The 21,909-nt window shown below is 39.5% G+C and overlaps 1 protein-coding gene and 1 long non-coding RNA gene across 2 annotated transcripts in view; one reads left to right on the top strand and one right to left on the bottom strand.

Annotated features, from left to right (window-relative positions):
- Positions 1–4,434, top strand: part of LOC309702824 (uncharacterized protein) — a 38,111-nt gene extending 33,677 nt beyond the window's left edge. The window contains exon 2 of the mRNA XM_082527446.1: positions 3,654–4,434. Within this exon, the coding sequence (XP_082383572.1) occupies positions 3,735–4,385 (651 nt within the window). The 5' untranslated portion in view covers positions 3,654–3,734 and the 3' untranslated portion in view covers positions 4,386–4,434. The remainder of the gene's footprint in view (positions 1–3,653) is intronic.
- LOC309702882 lies at positions 1,327–21,697 on the bottom strand. Its single transcript, XR_014275777.1, has 4 exons — positions 21,631–21,697; positions 19,451–19,525; positions 5,380–5,443; positions 1,327–1,353 (listed from the first exon to the last, which is right to left on the bottom strand). It is a non-coding gene; the product is annotated as an uncharacterized lncRNA (long non-coding RNA).
- Positions 21,698–21,909: the final 212 nt, after the last annotated feature.

Raw genomic sequence — 21,909 nt, 5'->3', positions numbered from 1 at the left:
TATAATTTGCTGCAGGCACAGTTCTACGGGTTTTACATGTGAGCTGGTAGTTTATTGGCACAACACTAACATGTTGAGATGGCAGGAGTGGTATGATGTCCATAGGAATACTGATGGGCTAGTATATGAATGTGGTGACCCATCAGCACTGACGGCTTTGATGAGTAAGAAATCTATAATGTTGTTGCGTCTTTCTGTGAAGGCTGTAGTCATCACACAATAGTAGGTTTCATTTGTGTGTCATGAGTTGCTGGCGATTTAATGTTTTTTTTCTTTCTTCTCTCCCAATGATGTTGAAAATATGAGCTGTTTGCTTTTAACTTCAGTATGTGAAAAGCAGATTGTATGGTTGAACTGCAGTTGTCTTTACATCACTTCGAGATACAGCTGGCAATGTAACACATGAACTATGCTCAGAAATGGTGGAACAAGCTGTAAACCTGAGGATTCGTGTTTAAGTGGGTTGAACTGTGCAGTCTGCGTATAAATGATGACACTGGACGCAGCGCGTTCGGGTGATGTTTTCCAACTTTACTCATAACCCGGAAGCTCTCCCCACACAGCCTTATGGGAACAGTAGTCTACCGCTACACCTCCTCCTTTTAGCTAAAGACATACTTCATAACGACTCAAACAGCTCACTAGAACAGAAATGCGGAGCATCATGAAACGTGACGTGAAAATTATACACATCCCTCATTTGTTCACTTACATTTAAACGAAACATATTATTGTAAACATCTCTAACAGCTTAACCCATCTTTGAATAGAGCATGAATGGATAACTTCAGAGAATTACACATCCAGTCTTTCAGGAGGTCTCACCACTCGACCAGATCTGGTAATAGTTCCTGTTGGTCTGAGGTGGCTCCTATTTCTCTTCAGAAAACCCCTGTCTGTCTCAGTCTGACATATGCAAGAAGAGAGAAGGTAACCAAGTAGGGTCTCACTGATCAGTTTTGACACTAAGTATGTCCATGTGCTGTATGAGCAGTTATTTATCCATAATTAAGAGTTCCTGTTAACGAAAGATATTGGAGCTTAGCCTGCTGTAATTTCAGCGGTAAAACATTCTCAAGCTGCAGACACAGGACATTATTGAACATAAGCCAAGAAAGAAATAAAAAACAAACAAACAAAACAAACAAACAAACAAAAAAAACAAGGTCCTGTGGAATAAGCCACAGAGAAAAGGGGGACAGGGGAAAACGTAGTAAGCCAATTCTGCTATCTAGAAACCATATTCTAGACACATCTGCAGTCTGTAATAGTGATTGACTGTTTTACATCTGTGTCAATATCCTACTGCCACAAAAAGACCAGTAACAATAGAGTGCTTGAATCCATGTGATTCTGAAAAGCAAAAACAATAAATATGTTAATAAACAAACAAACAAATAAATAAATAGGTAACTGTGAAACGTGTGACTTGGAACCGCAGAGCATTTTCTGCCTTGGCAAAAACAGGGTCAGTTACCTTGACTCTTCTGAAATGACTTTGGGAAAGCTAAGTGAAAATAAAAGAGTTATACATATGCTGTTGGATGTGATATTGTATGTGAAGCACTGGGATTGTGTTTAAAAGAACACCAAAGTCAAGGTTTGCAGGAGCACTTGATGACAAAAAGCTCTAAGATAACAGACCACAGATCAAGGTTAAATTTAAACTGTTGGGTTATTTATAGATAAAAATTGAAGACATACACAAATATTGGTACTAGATGCCATCATTAGTCATCATTTCAGGTGTCAGGTCCCTATTCTTCGATACCCAACATCCACAATGACGGCGAAACAACTAGTAGCTCAGTGTTCCAACATTCGAAAGAAGGGGCTGCTCTCACAGCTAGAGATTGACGAGGTACAACACAAATGCTACGGCAAGGAGGAGTCAGGACGCCAGGTCAGGGGGATATCATCACCCCCACCCGAGATTGGGTACATAGCCCCAAGTGCGATAGGAGAAGGATCGTTGAGTGCGAGAGGAACTGACCTGAAAGATAGGATCATGGCCAAGCTTGAAACCTGGATCCCCCGTAGCCGGTTACCAAGATTACGTGAAGTACCCTCAGAAGGTCTGCTAGATGATGTTAATGCAGCACTACGGACAATACCTACAACCACGATTACCGACACTAACAAGCTGATCTACAATACGGCAGCAGTGATCAGTGAGATGCTTGGCTACAAGTTGAACAGCCACAAGGGGCAGTACCCTCCATGGAGAAGGAGGCTAGAGCGCAAGATCAAAGTAGCACGGAGGGAGGTTAGCCAACTAACGGAGTTGCAGAAAGGTGCGACAAAGAAGGTGCATAAGAAATACTGCTAGTTAACGAGAGACACCCGGAATGGCTAACCGAAGGTCGGACGGTCCTGATCCCCAAGGACCCCAAGAAGGGACCGGTCCCCTCCAGGGGTCCTGATCCCCAAGGACCCCAAGAAGGGACCGGTCCCCTCCAACTACCGACCAATAACATGCCTCAGTACTACATGGAAGCTCCTGTCAGGCATCATATCGGCTAAGATGAACAGGCACATGGGTCAATACATGAGTGGGACACAGAAAGGAATTGGCAAGAATACCAGAGGCGCAAAACACCAGCTACTGGTAGACAGAACAGTCAGCCGAGACTGCAAGACCAGACTGACCAACCTGTGCACTGCCTGTGAAGGCCTATGACTCAATGCCCCACAGCTGGATACTGGAATGCCTAGAATTGTACAAGATCAATGGGACCCTAAGAGCCTTCATCAGGAACTCAATGGGGATGTGGCGCACAACACTAGAGGCCAACTCCAAGCCTATAGCACAAGTCACCATCAAGTGCGGGATCGACCAAGTAGATTCTCTGTCCCCACTGCTGTTCTGCATAGGCCTGAACCCCCTCAGTGAGATCATTAACGAGACTGGCTACGGATACCGACTACGGAACGGAGCAGTTGTCCGCCACCTCCTGTACATGGATGACATCAAGCTGTATGCCAAGAGTGAACGAGACATCGATTCACTGATCCACACTACCAGGCTATACAGCAATGACATTGGAATGTCGTTCGGACTGGAGAAGTGTAGTCGGATGGTAACAAAGAGAGGGAAGGTAGTCAGAACTGAGGGGATTGAACTACCAGAAGGCAACATTGCAGACATAGAGGACAGTTACAAGTACCTGGGGATCCCGCAGGCGAATGGGAACCATGAAGAGGCCGCTAGAAAAGCTGCAACCACCAAGTACCTGCAGAGGGTCAGGCAAGTCCTGAGGAGTCAGCTGAATGGTAAGAACAAGATCCGGGCCATCAACACGTACGCCCTGCCCGTGATCAGGTACCCTGCTGGGGTAATAGGCTGGCCAAAGGAGGAGATAGAAGCCACTGACATAAAGACAAGAAAGCTCCTTACCATGCATGGAGGGTTTCACCCCAAGTCCAGCGCCCTGAGGCTGTACGCTAAGCGGAAGGAAGGGGGCCGGGGACTGGTGAGTGTCAGCACCACAGTTCAGGATGAGACAACGAACATCCAAGAATACATTGGGAAGATGGCCCCAACTGACCGAGTGCTCAGTGAATACCTCAGGCAGCAGAAACCCAAGAAAGAGGAGGGAGACGAGGAACCATCATGAAAGGACAGGCCCCTGCACGGTATGTACTACCGGCAGATAGAGGGGGTGGCTGATATCCAGAAATCCTACCAGTGGCTGGACAAAGCTGGACTGAAAGACAGCACAGAGGCACTAATCATGGCAGCACAAGAACAAGCTCTGAGCACAAGATCCATAGAGGCTGGGGTCTATCACACCAGGCAAGACCCCAGGTGCAGGCTGTGTAAAGATGCCCCAGAGACAATCCAGCACATAACAGCAGGGTGCAAGATGCTAGCAGGCAAGGCATACATGGAACGCCATAACCAAGTGGCCGACATAGTGTACAGGAACATCTGTGCCGAGTATAACCTGGAAGTCCCGAGGTCAAAATGGGAGATGCCCCCAAGGGTGGTGGAGAATGACCGAGCTAAGATCCTGTGGGACTTCCAGATACAGACGGACAAAATGGTGGTGGCTAACCAACCGGACATAGTGGTGGTAGATAAACAGAAGAAGACGGCCGTAGTGATCGATGTAGCGGTTCCGAATGACAGCAATATCAGGAAGAAGGAACACGAGAAGCTGGAGAAATACCAAGGGCTCAGAGAAGAGCTCGAGAGGATGTGGAGGGTGAAGGTAACGGTGGTCCCCGTGGTAATCGGAGCACTAGGTGCGGTGACTCCCAAGCTAGGCGAATGGCTCCAGCAGATCCCGGGAACAACATCGGAGATCTCTGTCCAGAAGAGCGCAGTCCTGGGAACAGCTAAGATACTGCGCAGGACCCTCAAGCTCCCAGGCCTCTGGTAGAGGACCCGAGCTTGAAGGATAAACCGCCCGCAGGGGCGTGCTGGGTGTTTTTTTTATATATATCTATCTATATATCTATATCTATATATTTATATATCTATATATATATATCTATATATCTATATCTATATATATCTCATAATAATCTGACAATACTATAATATTGGCCATATTATATTTACATTGCCACAGTGAGTTGACTTTAGTCTCATGAACAACATTAACTAATTGTTATTTACTAACTAATCTTAAATGACTGTTCAGCACAGAAATGAAGCCCAACAATCATGTTTTACAGTCCCGTGGTCTCAGCCTCAGATACTCAACTAATCAAAGTGATGTCATGACAAAAATGAATGACCAACAAAACATTTTTCTCCTTCATTTCTGTCACACAAAGCTGTATGTAACGCGTCTCGCGGTTAGTATCATGGTTGCTAGGCAACCTGAACAGCGCGACGAAGCGTATACCGTCCCATTTCACAAACCTCTCACTTCCGCACTTCTCGTACATATAGTACGCACCGTACGTAGTACGCGTAGTACGCAAAGTGCGCGTACTTCAAGCGTGCAGTCTCTTAATTGGGACACAGCCTATGTCCACGTCCTCCCCCATGGTTGTGTACCTCTCCGTGTTTCCCCAAGTGTGTTATTTTTAGAATTTTTAAACCCAGTTTAGTTTTGTATCACCTTTTCCCTTACAGCGAATAAAGCTGCATTTTGAGTTCAAGTTTTGTTTCCCGTGAGTTTGCATTTGGGTCCTCTCCTGCTGGCTCATAAGAAAGGGAGCAAATGGGTTGAACCACTCTGGAAGCACCGAATTCATACAATCCAACTGGACAGCTCTAGGTGGGGCGTGGAGGTTAGTGAATAAAAAAAACAAAACAAAAAAACCCCACACACATGTGCAGGGCCAGTGACTGAGCAGTGTGACAATCAGTGTTTTGGGGACATAGCAATACAGTTTTTAATCTTCACTAGCCAACCTACTCACCAGATTTTGCTTTCAGCCACCTCCCAAAATGAAGTTCCAGTTAGAGAGTCACCATTTTGTCACCCTGGAGGAGATGCACACATGCACAAGTGCAAGGGGTAAAAATGGGAGTTTTGTAAAAAAAATAGCAGCCAAATTAGAAGTACTTCCAATTTGTCTAAGGAGACTTCATCCCAGGGGAAGCAGTCAGTTTAAATCAGGTGTTTTCTTTCACTTTCATGGAAAACATTTAAAGCTTTGATTGAATCTCAGACATGACCGTAGATCGGGATGATGATTCACTTATCAGCAGGGAGCATAAAGTAAAGACACACTGGAATGGCTCAGGGAGTTAATGGAGCCTTAATGGGTACAGCTTGTTCCAGCTCATCCCATAGATCAAAGGTGTCGAACTCCAGGCCTCGAGGGCCGGTGTCCTGCAGGTTTTAGATGTGTCCTTGATCCAACACAGCTGATTCAAATGGCTAAATGACCTCCTCAGCATGTCTCGAAGTTCTCCAGAAGCCTGGTAATGAACTAATCATTTGATTCAGGTGTGTTGACCCAGGGTGAGATCTAAACTAGAGATGGCACGATACCACTTTTTTATGTCCGATACCAATACCAATATCATAAATTTGGATATCTGCCGATACCGATATGAATCCGATATAGTGTTTTTTAATCAACAAAACTGTTTTTTTTTGTTTTTTTTTAAATATCTTGCTGCATTTTGTATAAGTTCATACTCAAGTTTAAAACAACAACTACACTAAAGCTATTCTGTTATACCTGTATGCAAAAAAATATGTTTCATAGTTCAGCAATACTGATCAATCTAATAAACTTAAACCTACACCATCCTCCCTATTCTGGTATTTTAAAGAGTACTTAGCGTAAATATTAAGCAACCTAACTAATAGGGTTCCAACTCCCAGCAACAACAAAAATAAATAAATAAAAAATGGGGAACCACCCCTCACGCTCCACCTCATGATGCTTAATCGACGTAATCAACCTTAATTTGATGCAGTGTGAAAAAAAAATGCACAGAAATCAATTATTTTTCAAGAAATATTAAATAGATTCAACATCTTTCTTCAACAAAATTGCAGACTGCACAGATGGTACCTTCCCAAAGGAAAAAGTACTATAGCTTACTAGGGTATATATATTAGACTTAATAGTCACTATATACAGTAATGGACTTCTATTCATTTTACATCAAATTAAAACTTTGGGTGTCAGATAATTATTTATTAAAAGCTAGACATTTTAAATGAGAATAAGAAAGAAAAGTATGTCTTTGTGCCCCCTTTTCCCTGTTAATGCCCTATCGGCCCCCCTGGCTAAACTTTGCTAGATCCGCCCCTGCACAATTACCAGCCGTCAGCTACGTAGAAAAAGATCTTCGAGTAGAAAGTAATATTAAATAAATTCTAACAACAGCTTATCAAGCTTAAACGTGCTGCTGTTGTTTATCCGCTGGTTTCCTCTTTCTGGTGCAAAGTGGGCCAAAAAAAAACAAGAGAGACGGACTCGTGACAGAAAAGCCGATCAGCTGATCGTTAAGCAGTTTCATGATTGAAGTAGCAGCAAGAAGAGGCAGTCGCTTGTTAAGCTTAATGCAGGAATGCTTTACAAACATTCAGAGATGGACTTACACACTTGCTTTACTTCTCTCGGGATAACTTTGTCGGAGATGAAATGCCGGGTTGCTAGCGAAGCTCCAAATGCTATCCAGACCACCGACAGGTCCCGCATGCCACAGCCGCTCTATCACGTGATGCATACTGCTCCGACGTGCTAACGTTCTGAGGTGAGTTACGGCGTGTTGCAAGTTTTGTGAGGTTATTTCGTGATATTTAATGGATCGGATTACATTTTTTATTTTTCTCCGATATCCGATCCAGTAGTTTAGGTCAGTATCGGACCGATACGTAATATCGGATCGGTCCATCTCTAATCTAAACCCTGCAGGACACCAGCCCTCGAGGCCTGGAGTGCGACACCCCTGCCATAGATGCTTGATCAAAAGTGGATCTGGGAAGTCTGGAGGTCAGTTCAATTCCTTTGAGTTCCCCCTGTGTTGTTGTCGCACCATCACTGAGTTTTAAAGGAAATCAAGGAAATTGTGACGATATTTCAGTTTGTCAGTTTGCGCATATATCTATATATCGATATATTCTCACATTTTAATATAAAGAGGCAAAAATAATCTAAATATACTATTTAGAATAGATAGATAGATGGATAGATGGATGGATAAAAATGATTTAAATAATATATATTTTTTTTTCCTTGTGAAACACTGAGAGGTCTCACACCAACGCTATGTCCTAATTCAGGGGGCTGCATCAGTCGAATAAAACAACCTAGACTTTTTATCTATTTTGTCTGACCTTAATGCAGGGGTAGGGAACTCCAGGCCTCGAGAGCCAGTGTCTTAAAGGTTTTAGATGTCCTTAATCCAACACAGCTGATTTAAATGGATAATTACCACCTCAACATGTCTTGAAGTTCACCAGAGGCCTGGTAATGAACTAATCATTTGATTCAGGTGTGACCCTGGGTGAGATCTAAAACCTTCAGGACACTGGCTCTCGAGGCCTGGAGTTCCTTACCCCTGCCTTAGTGTATAAATCTCAGATTTCTCAAGACAAGAGAAGGCCCTGGCCACGTAAAAACAAGATTTCTTAGCCTATGCCCCTTTAGCCAAAAGTAATGTAAACACTTTGTATGTAAACAGTTAGCTAATGTAGTCCATGAAACTAGTATCATTTCAGGTTGACACTTGGGTCTATAATAAATATATTATTTATTTATATACATGAAATATATTTCATCATAAAAGACTACTGGTTTAACTCAGTCAACTCAAACACTCTGCTTTGATGTAGCTTGTAACAATGTATATGACAAATAATGTTCCTTTGTTCTTGCTGTTATATTCTTCTCATTGCCATTGTCTGTTTGCCTCATGCTCATACAATTTCATAACTGTCTTATGTGAAATGTCAAAGGAACACCTTTTAATTAGAGTATAGCATGAAGTCAATTAAACTTCTGGGATATTGATCTCCTCAGTTAAATACCCAAGGATGTTGTTAATAAGTTTCAGCTGTTTTGATGTTAATGAAATTAACAACAGGTGCACTAAGGGCGACAATTAGACAACCCTCCCAAAACAACGTTTTTGCAGGTGGAGGCCACTGATATATTTTTCCTCATCGTTTCTGTTTTTTTCCACAAGATTAGGGTCAGTGTCATACTGACAGTATAAAGGGATACCTCGACCCTACTGAGGCTCCACAGGTAGTCCAACTCCTCCAGCAGGTATCACTACCAGAAGGTTTGCTATGTCCCCAGCACAATCTCGAGAGCATGGAGGAGATTTCCAAGAGGCAGGCAGTTAACTTAGGAGGGTTGGACAGGTCCTTAACCCATCAGCAGGACTGGTATCTGCTCCTTTGTGAAAGGAGGAAGAGCTGAGCACTGGCAGAACTTTACAAAATGACCTCCAGGGAGCATCTGGTATGAATGTCTCTTACCAAACAGTGTGAAAGAGACTAGTAATGAGAGTAGCCTGAGGGCTCAGCATCCTCACGTAAATCTTGTACCCACTGCCCAACACCTTGGAACCAGATTGGTATTTACTAGGATGCCTTTAGTTGTCTGCCCGAAACCGGAAGTGATGTCATTTTGGCGGAAATGTAGTTTTTTCTCTACCTTCAGGGCCTATACAAGCAAATACTGGTGTTTTTAAAGGTTATGTTTGACTTTATGACTTTCTGTGTTGTTTCTGGGATGCTTAGAAGTCAAATTGCACTGCTGGAAATAGTTTATTTTGATGCACATGCTGTTTTCTTTGGAAATTTGCATTATAATATTTATTTTCGTTTTTCCTGCAGTGTATAAAAATTGGTGTATTTAAAAAAAATAAAACTATGAAGACACTCAAAATAAATTTCCTGTGGTGGGAAACTATTTTGTGCAACTTTTTTGTATTTACAGTTTTGAGGGATAAGCCTCTTAAATTTCTCTAACTAGAAATATATGTTAAAAAAAACAAAAACGATTTTCAATTTTTTTGTAGTTTTTGCAATCTATGTAATTACTATGCACTTAATGCATACATATTATTAAAATTTGGGCTATAATGGTTGTATTGATGTATAGCAACTTAAAATGCTCCCAAAAATACAGCATGTAAAAATATAATATAAGCTCTCTCTGCAGGATTGCTCTCCCCCCGCTTCAGGACACCTACACCAGGAGATGCCAGACTAGAGCAGCGCAGACACTGAAGGACCCGTCCCATCCTGGCAACAAACTGTTCCAACTTCTGCAATCTGGTAGAAGGTTCCACATCATCCGGGCAAGGACAGAGAGACTCAAGAGGAGCTTCTATCCCCAAGCCATCCGGGCCCTAAACACACACACCCGCCCTCTCACATCATCTATAATTGACTGAGACAGGACTCTCTTCCAGACACTCTAAACCCAGGCACAATGTACATTCCAAATTCCTTTAATTTTAATGTTTATATTGTCTATCCTGTAAAATAGTCAGATGTCTATTCATATTAATGTACAGAATTCACCTGCTTGCTGCTACTACTGCACATTCACCCAATGTATATATTATATATATATATAATGTTCTTCCTCTACCCCCCCCCCCCCCCCCCCCATTTTTGCACATGTCGAGGAGCGTGTCAGGCTACATTTCACTGTGTGTTATACTTGTATAACTATGCACGTGACAAATAAAGAACCTTGAACCTTGAACTTAAAGGGTTAATGTTTAATCCCATGTACACAACTAACAAGTCAAATACTCAAGCCTTTTAATTCAGCTCTGATTTTTTTATATTGATATATTCAATACATACTTTTTGAAATCAAAATGTTGGCCTGTGTTTCTGTCCTCACAGGAAACACACTTCAAATGTATGATTTTATAGAATATGATACATTACTGTAGATCATGAATATGAAGTGTTTAAAATAATCTCAGCACTAAACATCTGAAGGAGTAATATTAACCCATTTAACGCCACATTTAACAGTGTCAGCTAATATCAAATAGTTAGATAACTACAGAAATATTGAAATGTTAATTTTAATACTATTTTAATAGTATAGTTATTAAATATTTTAATAGTTTATTAAAATATTTAATTCTTCAAATCTTTGTCTCTTCTTCCTATTTGCTTCCTTCTGGTACCAGGTTGCTGAGGGAATGTCGGCATGGTCAAAACAAAGGTTAGTTTTGTTTTTGTAAATGTTTCACTGGTTGAAGCCAGAAATTCTGTAGTTAATGTTTGCTGAAAAGTCAACAGCAGTATTAGAATGTCTCATGTAATTTATCAATTTTAAACTGGTTTGTAGTTAAGGATCTATCTTTATCGAATGGGGTTTGACAGCTCTTAGCTGGGCTTGCCGTTTGTTTCCTATGTCTGGCGCTTTGTATTGTCTTGCATGTCCCTGATAGGTGGAGTTCATTAGTGCAGTTGGGATCACGTGGACAGTCTGCTGGGAGAATTTAAGTGCTTGTTGTTTCAGTCTTCTCTTACTGTTCATGCACACAGCACTATGCTATTTCTTTGGTTGGCCTGGGTATTTTACATTTTACACTTCACAACACTATACAACAAATATTGAAATACTTATCCAACTAATATGAACACATCTTCTAGAGCAGCGGTCCCCAACCTTTTTTGCGCCATGGACCGGTTTATGCCCGACATTATTTTCACGGACCGGCCTTTAAGGTGTCGCCGATAAATACAACAAAATAAATCTAGTACCGGTACCGAAAAAAAGAAGATTTATTCATAACACACGTGAAAAGACCCAGGAAAACCAAGTTAACGATTAAAAACGATAACAAAATAACGCTGAAAACCGATAAAAACCCTGAAAACCATACATTTCACACCTGAGCCTCAACTCTCGCGGCCCGGTACCAAACGACTCACGGACCGGTACCGGTCCGAGGCCCGGGGACCTGGGGACTGCTGTTCTAGAGCTACTTTTTTGCTCCTTTTAGTTAAAATACACTGCTGAATTTTATTTAAAGCAATGTATCTCCTATTATTTTTCATGGCACATGAGCTGGGCTGTGACACTGGCCCTTCATTTTTCATCTTTGAAACCAAAAAATTCAAAGATTTTCAATAGACAATCTGTAAAATCTGAACAACACAGTAGCATTGAAACATGACTTGATTTAGGTGGACTTAGACTCAATGTTCATTTTTGGTTAAGGTAAATGATCAGCTTAACAATGCTCATAATTTTCTTGTTCAGTTAAAGAAGGTAGGAGGCAGCAGCGTGGAGAGGGACAAAAGAATAAAGACGTGAGGCGGTAGCAGCTGTATGCACTGCTGTGTTACAGTCATTACTTATGTGCAAATGTGGTGAACAAATTTCAGGGTCAAGACTACACAAACGGGGGAAAAAAGAAAGCCGAGGTGAACAAACAGCAAGCTGGAAAACTGCATGCTGTCTCAATTTCCTCTCTTTTCCCTTACTTTTATTTTCGCCACAGTTCCTTTGATAACTGACACAATATAATGTGTGCTGTGACCCCCCCAATATATTTAAAAGATTTAAAACATTTACAAGTTCATGTTTTCTTTATGAGCAGCCAGATCTCTAACAAAGCCATTAGCAGTTTTCTTGTGACACTTTGTCCAATAAAAGCAGGTCAATATACCGTTTACATCGTGTTATCAGAGACTTTTATTCAACATCATGTTATTTTGTGTGCCAGCGCCTCACTTTCTACACTTAATCATGCTTTGCATAAGGTCTGGGGAATTAATACCTGTGGATATTTATTTAAAGACAGACTTGGACCATCTAAATGTCCCCTTACTGTTTTCATAAATTAAGCTTCTATTATTACTGCTGCATATGTATCCATCACGGCCAGTCCCAAAATAACCTGAGCCTAATTATTCTGCCACCAGTGACGGATGTTCGCTGTGAAGAAAACCTTTTCTACAAGCTATAATCCTGTTGTACTATCTAAACCACAATGTTTGGAGGAGGGAGTAGAGACACTACAATGAGCTTGGAAAAGGACTCTTTTCTTGATGGTAGCTGTTTATAGCAACTACACTACCTGAACTTTTCCCAACTAGCTAGTTAATATAGTAGAAAGTTTAGAACATTTAGTTTGCTATTACCCTCAGGATGTAGATCCAAACAAAGCTGCAATTTTTATGTGGAGGGGTCCAAATATCCCAAAAGGACAAATCGGCAACACAAAACATTACTCAGGTTGGAAATAATGCATTAATGCGTAGGCTACAATTACTGATCTACAGAAATAACGGTGCTGTTAACAGAAATTTGTTTCTAAAACTGTTAGAATTAAAGATAGAAAACCAACACAGTGTTGCATTGCTGACTTCAATAGAATATAGCTTTTGATGCCTTGCATACTTTAATTCCAGCCCACACAAAGAATGCAAAAAAGAGGTGTTCAAAGAACTGCACAGTGCCAGACCTCCTGGCATCCACATCTCGCCAGAGTATTTGAAACACAAGAACATCTTGTAAATATAAATCATCACATAACTCTAATTTCACTCGGTGACAAAGCCTACTTTATTGTCTGCAGCATCACAGCCATTTGCCAGCCCAGTGAAACAGAAAGAAGCTGATCTCTAACTACAAGAAGGAACATGCCTTTCAAGTCAAATGTAAGTCTTACTTGTGAGAAAGTCATCAGATATGGCACAAGCCTAAAGAATTCCACCGATAACCTTCACACTGTAATGCCCCTGAATAAATGTCAAATACTATCTGCTGTTAGCTCAGTGAAACCATTGCATTCAATCTGTCCAAATGCAAGTGAAGAGCGGTGAGAAATAAATCCTTAAATCACACTGCGTCAAGTTTCTAAAAAACAGACAAGACAAAACATTGGTAAATTCTTTCATGTTCAGTAGATCATCCAGCAGAGGAAGTGTATAAATGGTATAAATTGTACTGCAGTCTGTGTGCAAAAAAACCCCCAAAAAATAAAAATGTCAGTTTGCTATTGGCTTCCTATGTCTGTGTAAAAACAACCACAATAAAAGAGAGAGAAATAAAAGCTATGCTGTTATTCATATATACATGTAACCACTCACTCAGGACACACACTTGCATCAGGTCTTTGAATATTCAAATAATGCAAGCTTCACTTGTCTCTTTCTTCCTATGAAAGACTCCAGTAGCTTATAATCAATCCAAAGTAATACTTCTGCTTTTATAAGAGCCAGAGTCATTAATGTGTTTAAGGTCATGTATAGGGACTGGAGATCAAATCATAGAGGTCTGCCCTTTGGGTTGATAGTACAATTTTGATTGATGTAGTCCTTTTACATTCAGGTGATGGGAGTCAAATGGCTTTTATATAAATGTGCATACATCCCCAGTCCCCCATACATACACATCCTTGCAATATCCTTCGCTCTGATAGTTTAGACATTCACAAATTGCAGCTGAGTTAATTCAGTTTGGTTGCTTCCAATGCAACCACCCAAAGAGATTCTCTGTTTTCAGTTTTTGAGCTTCACCATACTTGTTGCTTTGAGGTCCAACTTTCAGACAGTACATGCACTGAAGTGGAAATCTTGTAATTGTTTTTGAGATATTAACTTTCTGTTATACTCTCAAATCTTATCAAATTTCTATGTAAAAAAAAAAAAAAATTCAAACAATTATTTCAATGTTGATTTAATTGATTGACAAAACCTTATATGGACCTACATGTAAAATTACAAATCCCAGAAAACATTCACGTTGTCATTGGATGATAACTTTAGCTTAAACAAACTTTAATGCATTGTAATGTTTTGTCATCCCCACTATAATGTACAAAAAAACTTTTACTTCAGTTTTCTTTGACTTTTCAATTTGCGTTGAATAAATTTGATAAAGGTCAAGCGCTTGTAGGTAAGAAATGACCCAAGACTTTGGAATGAATATACAGTGCGTACCAACTAAACAAGCAATCCATAATTCCAATATTGATTTAAATGTAGAGTCCACCTCAGGTGGTAGAATGTTGTTTCAGAAGGGCTACACACATATCACCTATACTCACATAAACCCATATAAACGTAGATGTTGTTAAGGAGTGCATTTGATACTCAGCAGGGGAGATATAAAGGGAGTTGATGAGATAAAGGTCTCAGGTGTAGTAGTACTGCAGCACTTCGCTCCTTGCTAACCCACATTGCTTTAACTTTTTAACAGTATTGTGTCACAGTGGATTCTGGACCTAAGGTGGGGGATTTCTCTCAAACACGGCCTTGTGCAACCTTTGGTTTAAAATGATAACCTTCAGGTTTGTACACTACTATGTACTAAGAGTGAAAAATCTGTTTGGTGAGTTAGCATTCATAGTCACCAAAAAACACATACCTGACAGATTTCTTTAGCATTTTAAACAAACAACTGGGCTGTGTTTGGTTTATATGCCATTCTTGTTTTTCCCATGCTCATGTATTATATTCTTTATGAACGTAATGGAAGTAAATGGTAATATTTTTTTAATGTTTGTACCCAGCAGGGTTTTAATAGTTTTGCAATTTTCATTAGTTTCTATTTTTATTTAGTTTTGGCTTCAGATTTTCAATTTTTTATCAATTTTAATTAGTTTTTACCATTTGTTTGCTAGTTTAGTTAGGTTTTATTTTATTTTTTTTGAAAACCCTTAGTTTCAATTTAGTTTTGATTAGTTTCACTTGTAGTTTTAGTTGTGTTTGCAATAATTAAGTGTAACAAAATCCCAGTATTAGTCATGCTCTTCTGTTTATCCTTGGGTATGTTGCTATTCCAGCTACCATACCCTGCACCCAGGACAGGTCGCCAGTCTGTCGCAGGGCTAATACGCAGATACAGACAACTCACATTCTCACCTATGGGGAACCAATGGGTTCTTAAAAAAATAATAATAAAAAATTAGGCAGATGAACAACCATTGATACCAGGCAACTATAAAAGATATATCTTTGCCCCAATGAGATTATTAACTCTTGCAGCACCGGGTGTTCGTAATTTTGGTTCAAGTGAATTGCTACACTTTTTGAAGGCAATTGACTCAGTTGTGTAGATATCCCAGTCTCAATAAACATATTCACCAATGCTTCCTCTCGCTGGTGATGTTCCTAAGAATTGACCAATGAGCAGCCATCGGCTCACTGTTGGAAGCACTGCATTAAAGTTTTTTGTGCAGTTGTTTTGGGATGCATCACGCTGCCTTGCCTGGGGATAGCTTCTGTTTTCTGGGGATGAGGGTTGAGTGTGCTCCCTTACCTTCTCAAGGTAAGCTAGGTTAGCCTTCATGTGCGAGCTTTTCAAGTGCACTTTAAGGTTTCTGGGACTTTTTTCCCTTTAGAAATGTCCCTCATAATTTGTCTCTTTCCACTGTGAGACACTTGCTTTATCTAAAACACAATCTGAAATTGGACTCTGGCATTTCTCCCGACTTTTGCTGCAGCACAGACGACTCGACTAATGTACTTACTATCTGCTGGCATAATGAGACACAGCAAGAAAAAAACCTGGAAACTAAACTTCATTTTCACCCTTGACTATTGTATGACACACACACATCAATGAAAATTAAACACATTTTCGCTATAAATTAAGTTAATTTTAGTTAGTTTTGTGAACACTCATTACAGTTTTAGTTAGTTTTCCTTTTTTTGCAAAGTCTTGTTTTTACTTTTATTTTCGTTAACGAAAAGTTTTTTCACTTCTAGTTTTCGTTATTTCGTTAGTTTTCGTTAACAATAATAACCTTGGTATTCAGGGCTGGACTGGGACAAAAAATGGCCCGGGCATTTTGACGAGAGACCAGCCCACCAGGTATTATACGAAAAGCCATAAAGCCTTTGAATGAAAACAAACGCTGTTGTGACAGTGATGTGCACTGTCTTGTTGGTATATGTATGATTTCTATACATTTTACATCAGATAAAAATTTTGGTTATAAAATTCAGATAATTATTTATTAAAAACTAGACATTTTAAATTAGAATAAGAAAGAAAAGTATTTCTTTGTGCCCCCCTCTCCCTGTTAATGCCCTACCTGGCTCCCTGGCAAAACTTGACCCGCTGCTAGACCCGCCCCTGCACAGTTACCAGCTGTGAGGCACTTAGAAAAGGATCCTGGTGTTATTTCTCTCTCAGAAACAGTTCATAACTTCCCTAGAACTTATTCATGTCACCTAAAAGGTAAACCTGTTTCTCCATCACAGCTCTGATGATTCAGTAAGGACATCTCCTGGTTTTATCTTCATGTTTCCCTCTCACTCTACATCCAAACCGACCTCATAACCAGCAGCTTTTACAGCTGTGGCTCCAGCAAACATCAGCTAAATAAATTCTAACAAATGTATAAATTCTAACAACAGCTTATCAAGCTTAAATGTGCTGCTGTTGTTTAGCGTGACATCCGCAGGTTTCCTCTTTCTGGTGCAAAGTGGGAGATAAACAAGAGAGAGGGACTTGTGTCAGAAAAGCCGATCAGATGATCATTGATCAGTTTCATGATTGAAGTAGCAACAGGAGAGTGAGGGGAGAGAATGAGAGAAGAAGAGGCAGTTGACAGCATAAAGACACAGAATAACTCCAGCTTTTGTCTTTTCTTAAATTCTAGCTGAAGTCCGGGACAAACTGTGTTCCCTCTCAGCTCAATACGAAACGTGTAATATTTTCTCTGAATACGAGACGATTCAGTTTTTTACGGGAGGGTTAGCAACTCTGCTAACTAACCTTATGAATAAAGTAAAGTTCACTGTCAGTAACATAGCACCCACCCAGCTGTATAGAAACTCCGCCATGCTAGCTAGTATGCAGGAGTTATTGTAACTGACTGTAAAAAGTCAGCACAAACAAAATAAACTCCACCTAAACTTGGTTTATATCTGACCCAGATAGACTGCAGGTCTTAACTTCTCACCTGAAGTTCAGTTCACCTGACACTCAGAACAGCAGCCGCCTCAGGTCTCTCCTCCTCCTGCCTCCCCTTTCCCTCATCCACCTGCTGGCCTCTGTGAAAGCTCCACCATAGCCAGCACCAAACGGCCCACCGGGCAAGTGCCTAGTATGCCCGATGGCCAGTCCAGCTATGTTTGTACCTTACAAGAAAACAGCAGATACCAAAGCCCATTTTCAACCTTGAATGACAATGTAGCTTGCTATCGCCAGTGTGTGAATGTGTGTGTGAATGGGTGGATGACTGGATATGTAAAGCGCTTTGGGGTCCTTAGGGACTAGTAAAGCGCTATATAAATACAGGCCATTTACCATTCATTTATTTACATTTATTTTTACTTTGTCCACTCCAGAAAACATCTAACCTAGTGGGTTGATAGGTTGTCAAAAATGCCATATGTCAAATACACTGACTTTAATTATAAGTTGGAAGTACCCAAACAACTCAAACAACCTCAACAATTCACTGTTGTTCTTAAGCGGTTATGTCAGTACTTGCTGTTTGTTTGTCTCTCCATTATTGAGACCTCACACGATGAAATATATTTTTTCCCTGGATTTGCCAAAAAAAAAAAAAAAAAGATTCCTGGAGTCAGTTACCATGAGAGAGAAAATTATCATGTATATTATGTAGCTACTTATCAATAAAGTATAACATACATGGGTTTGACATGCACTTCAGTATGTTTTGCTCTTCAGAATTGGAAATATATATGATGTTCTTATGCCTGAAGAATCACTTTAGCCACATTTTTAGCGTCATGGATCTGGTTCTTCAGTTTTAGTTAATGCCGTTCCCTCAAATGTATTTTTCTTGTGACATATGCGGAGAGCACATCTGCTGCTTCATTGTTGCTGCTGTGTTACATTTGCTGCACAGCTGGTATTGACAGTGGGAACTGGTTTGTGTTTGCAGACCTAAAGGTTGCTTATTCTTCCATGAACACATGTTCTTCCACTCAGCTTTCATCCTGTAGGTGTAAAGGTTAAAGGTATGACTTTTAGAAGTTTGGGAGTCTACTTTTTCTTTTGGCTATTTAGGTCAAAGCGGCCTTTTACCCACTTAAAAGCATTTCAGCCCCCCCTACCATTTGATTCCTAGCTGATTAATCCCCATTTTGACAGCAGGGACTGGAGAAAATATAGCAAAAGCTGTCGTAGAAAATCATTTGTCTTTGCATACAAACAATGGATTGTTAAAATCTGTTCTCGCCACAGCATGGAGATGGCATTCTGCAATTGCAACATAACTCAACAGGCAACTGGTAAAAACATATCCATTAATTTTTTGTTTGGTCAACAAAAGAACATCCTCTCGTAGATCCTGCTCAAAGTGATGCACATGATTTAGTGGAAGAATAACAGAGGACCTGTCAAGCCAATTCAGCTGGTTTCAGACAACATAGCATAGTGCATGAATGCAGATTAATGCAAGTAAACAGCTGGATACCTATAGACTAGAACCCACCAGTAGCAGTTTTTGATGAGACATTGGGAGACACCATTCAGAGGTGGAGCCAGACATTTGAAACACCCGGGGCTTAGCCCTAAAGGGTAGTGTGCATGTGGGATTTTTTTTTTTTGGGGGGGGGGGTTAGAAATGACTGAAAGATTAGTAGGCTCTGTTTTGAGTTTTGTTCAAAAAAGAATGACTTCATATAGGAAAAAAATATATCACATATGCAGGACACCTTAGACTAGTTTTTTAATTAAGCAGCAAGGCAGAACAAGGTCGGGCTGTATCAAGACACGAGGACTAAACCCCACAACAGTTCAAAATCAGGACTACTGAGGACTTAACCAAGACAGAACCAGAATCAGAACTAGATGATAGTAGCACTAAAAATCATCATATACCTGCACTACACTTATTTTTTTAATTCTACCAAAGTCCACTATTTAGACTGAGAAAAGTTTATATAATTATTTAGCCTTGTTGTGCAAACAAGCATGCATAACTTAATAAATGTAGAATTTGAAAAATAGTAAACCTAAAAAGAAACACTAGGTACGAGATACATGAGTACCTATGATACGGTGATACTTTTGGTAAACAACCATGTGACTAACATGTGTGTCTCACCTGCTCTTGTTCCATCTCTGTTCTGTCCTCATTCTCCTCTCTCTCCCTCTCTGTTCCTCTCTCTCCCTCTTTGTGCTGACAATCATCAAATATACAGTTGAAACCAGATATTTACACTCTTCAGATCAAAACACAAACACTTTTTTAATTGTAACATCAAATCAGACTAAATGTTTTTTTTTTTAGATTGATAAATATAAAAAACATATTTGTTAACTTTAAGAGTAAAGAGAGAAACTGTCTGTATTTCTTAATTGTAAATGGCACCAAATTGTATTCATAATTGAGCCACACTCATGGAGCTCCACAGTTCTTTTTCTGGTGTTTTGGTTGATATCTCTTAATTTTCCCATGTTAAAGAAACAGGCTCTGTGTTTTGCCTTATATGCGTCCACAGCTGTGCCACCAGTTTACTCACATGGACTCTACTAACCTATCAGAAGCTTCTTCAGCTCAGAATGGAATCGTCTGGAGTTTTCTTATTAATTAACAAACTTAGTGTATATGTACTCCTAAATTTAATGAAAGTGATAATAAATAGAAAGCTCTGTCTCTCTTTATTCTGACATTTAACTAATTCAAAAGATATTTCAATATTTATTTATCCAAAACAAAACAAGTTTACTCTAAATTGATGTTGTACAGTAAAAAAATGTTCTTGTGTTTTCCATAAAGTGTATGTAAATAACTGGTTTAAACTGTGAATATATTGCTATTTATTGAAGTTCCTCTTGTTTTGCATAGAAATATACTGAACAACATACAAAGCATAATATATAAAATACTGCCAGAGTTTTTTCTTTGAAAGAAGCCCCTTATGTCCATTCTTGTATATCAGTGCATTACTGAAACCGATTTATTTAGCCGTGGAGGGTAACAACTGAAAATGGGTCATTCTTACTATTCGGTGCCATTTGAGTCCTAATGACATAATATGGTATATTTAGTGTAAAACTTGTCTAATGCTTATTTCTAAACCATTTTCTTGTATGTTTAACCCCCCTCTACCATAGAACACATTGATATATACACAGGATAAATACATTAAAAGTAAATTACTTTTATTTTAGCACAAGTCACTAAAGTACTATGTCCCCAGTCATGCTTGCTCGACTTCAGTTACAAATATAACTTAAAAAAAAAAAAAAATCTAAATTTTTCATCATTTCTGGATTGGCTTATTTCTAATGTTCCTCATCAAATGTTCTTTTTTATTATTAATGCATGTTTAATACTTAAAATCTTTAAAAAATGTTGTGTCCCTGAATCAACTGTCACCCCTGTTACTCTGATAAGAATTCCATAGAACACATCACCTGATTATTCTTTTAGTCACATGACACTCCCGGATGTAACATATTTTGGAGGGAAAACTTTCAAGAAGAAGACGCGTAAGTACCACTCTTTAATCAACCCTTTTTTCAATGTTTTAGCAAGATTTTGTAATGTGGCAAAGCATAACACGTCCAACCTGTTACGCTTATTAATAGTGGAAACAATTTTTTTTTTGTAATTTTTATAATATGGCTAATAAACATGTTAAAAATGGTTCTTAGTGGTCACCATGTACTAGCTTGTTGTTCATCATACTAGTAGTAATGGCTAAGTTTAGCATAAAATCTCCCCCCTGTTACCGTCACCCCTGTTATTGCTATGCACTGTAACATGAAATTTCCTTGCAGATTTTAAAAAGGGACATTGTAGCTTTTAGAAAATGTAAATATTACTATAACTGTGTATTCAAAACAGTTATTAATAGAAAATTGAATGTCCTGTAACAGGGTGGACATTTGGCACGTCATGGGTAAAGACTTTGATTTTAAAAAATATTATAATATAATATCCTTAGCTGGACCAATACATTTTTCTTATAGGTTGAAAATCCCTCTTTTAGATGAAATGTTAAAATAATTCAAAATTTTGTATTTTTTGATGAAGAGTGATCACACTGAAATGGCACCGAATAGTAGGAATGACTCAAATATGAAATAAACACACGTAAGCTAAGACTCTCTAAAGAAACAGCATTGTTGTTGTTCGGCTTTTCATTTCGCCATTTGTTGATTCACTTGAAGAGCAAGTAACGTAATATGGGTCAAGTGATCAGTTTGATATCAATCTTTCGTGATGCACCGTCATATTTACATTATTTGTACGGTACGAATGATTTGCTTTGGTACCTGGTGAAACTTAAGCTCTCCTTAGTATGGCTGGCTCCGTTTCTCCAACAGCGCACTCACAGGCAGCAGCTACCCCGCCCTCTCGCTCAGTCGCTTAGTGCCTGAGCTTGGATCATACCAATATCAGGGGGGGATTCACGCACAGTCATAAATTCCCACAGTGTGCACTATGTGCTTCGAATATTGTGTGTACTTTTTGTTTTATATAGTTGTCAGCCAGGCATCTAACTATGAAAAAAATTACACTCCAAAAGACCCCGGGCTTCTGACAAAACAACC

The sequence above is a fragment of the Aulonocara stuartgranti genome (assembly GCF_965226115.1).
Source record: "Aulonocara stuartgranti genome assembly, chromosome: 1".
Classification (NCBI taxonomy): domain Eukaryota; kingdom Metazoa; phylum Chordata; class Actinopteri; order Cichliformes; family Cichlidae; genus Aulonocara; species Aulonocara stuartgranti.
Note: the sequence above shows the minus strand (reverse complement) of the source record. Positions and strands in the feature narration are given on the sequence as shown.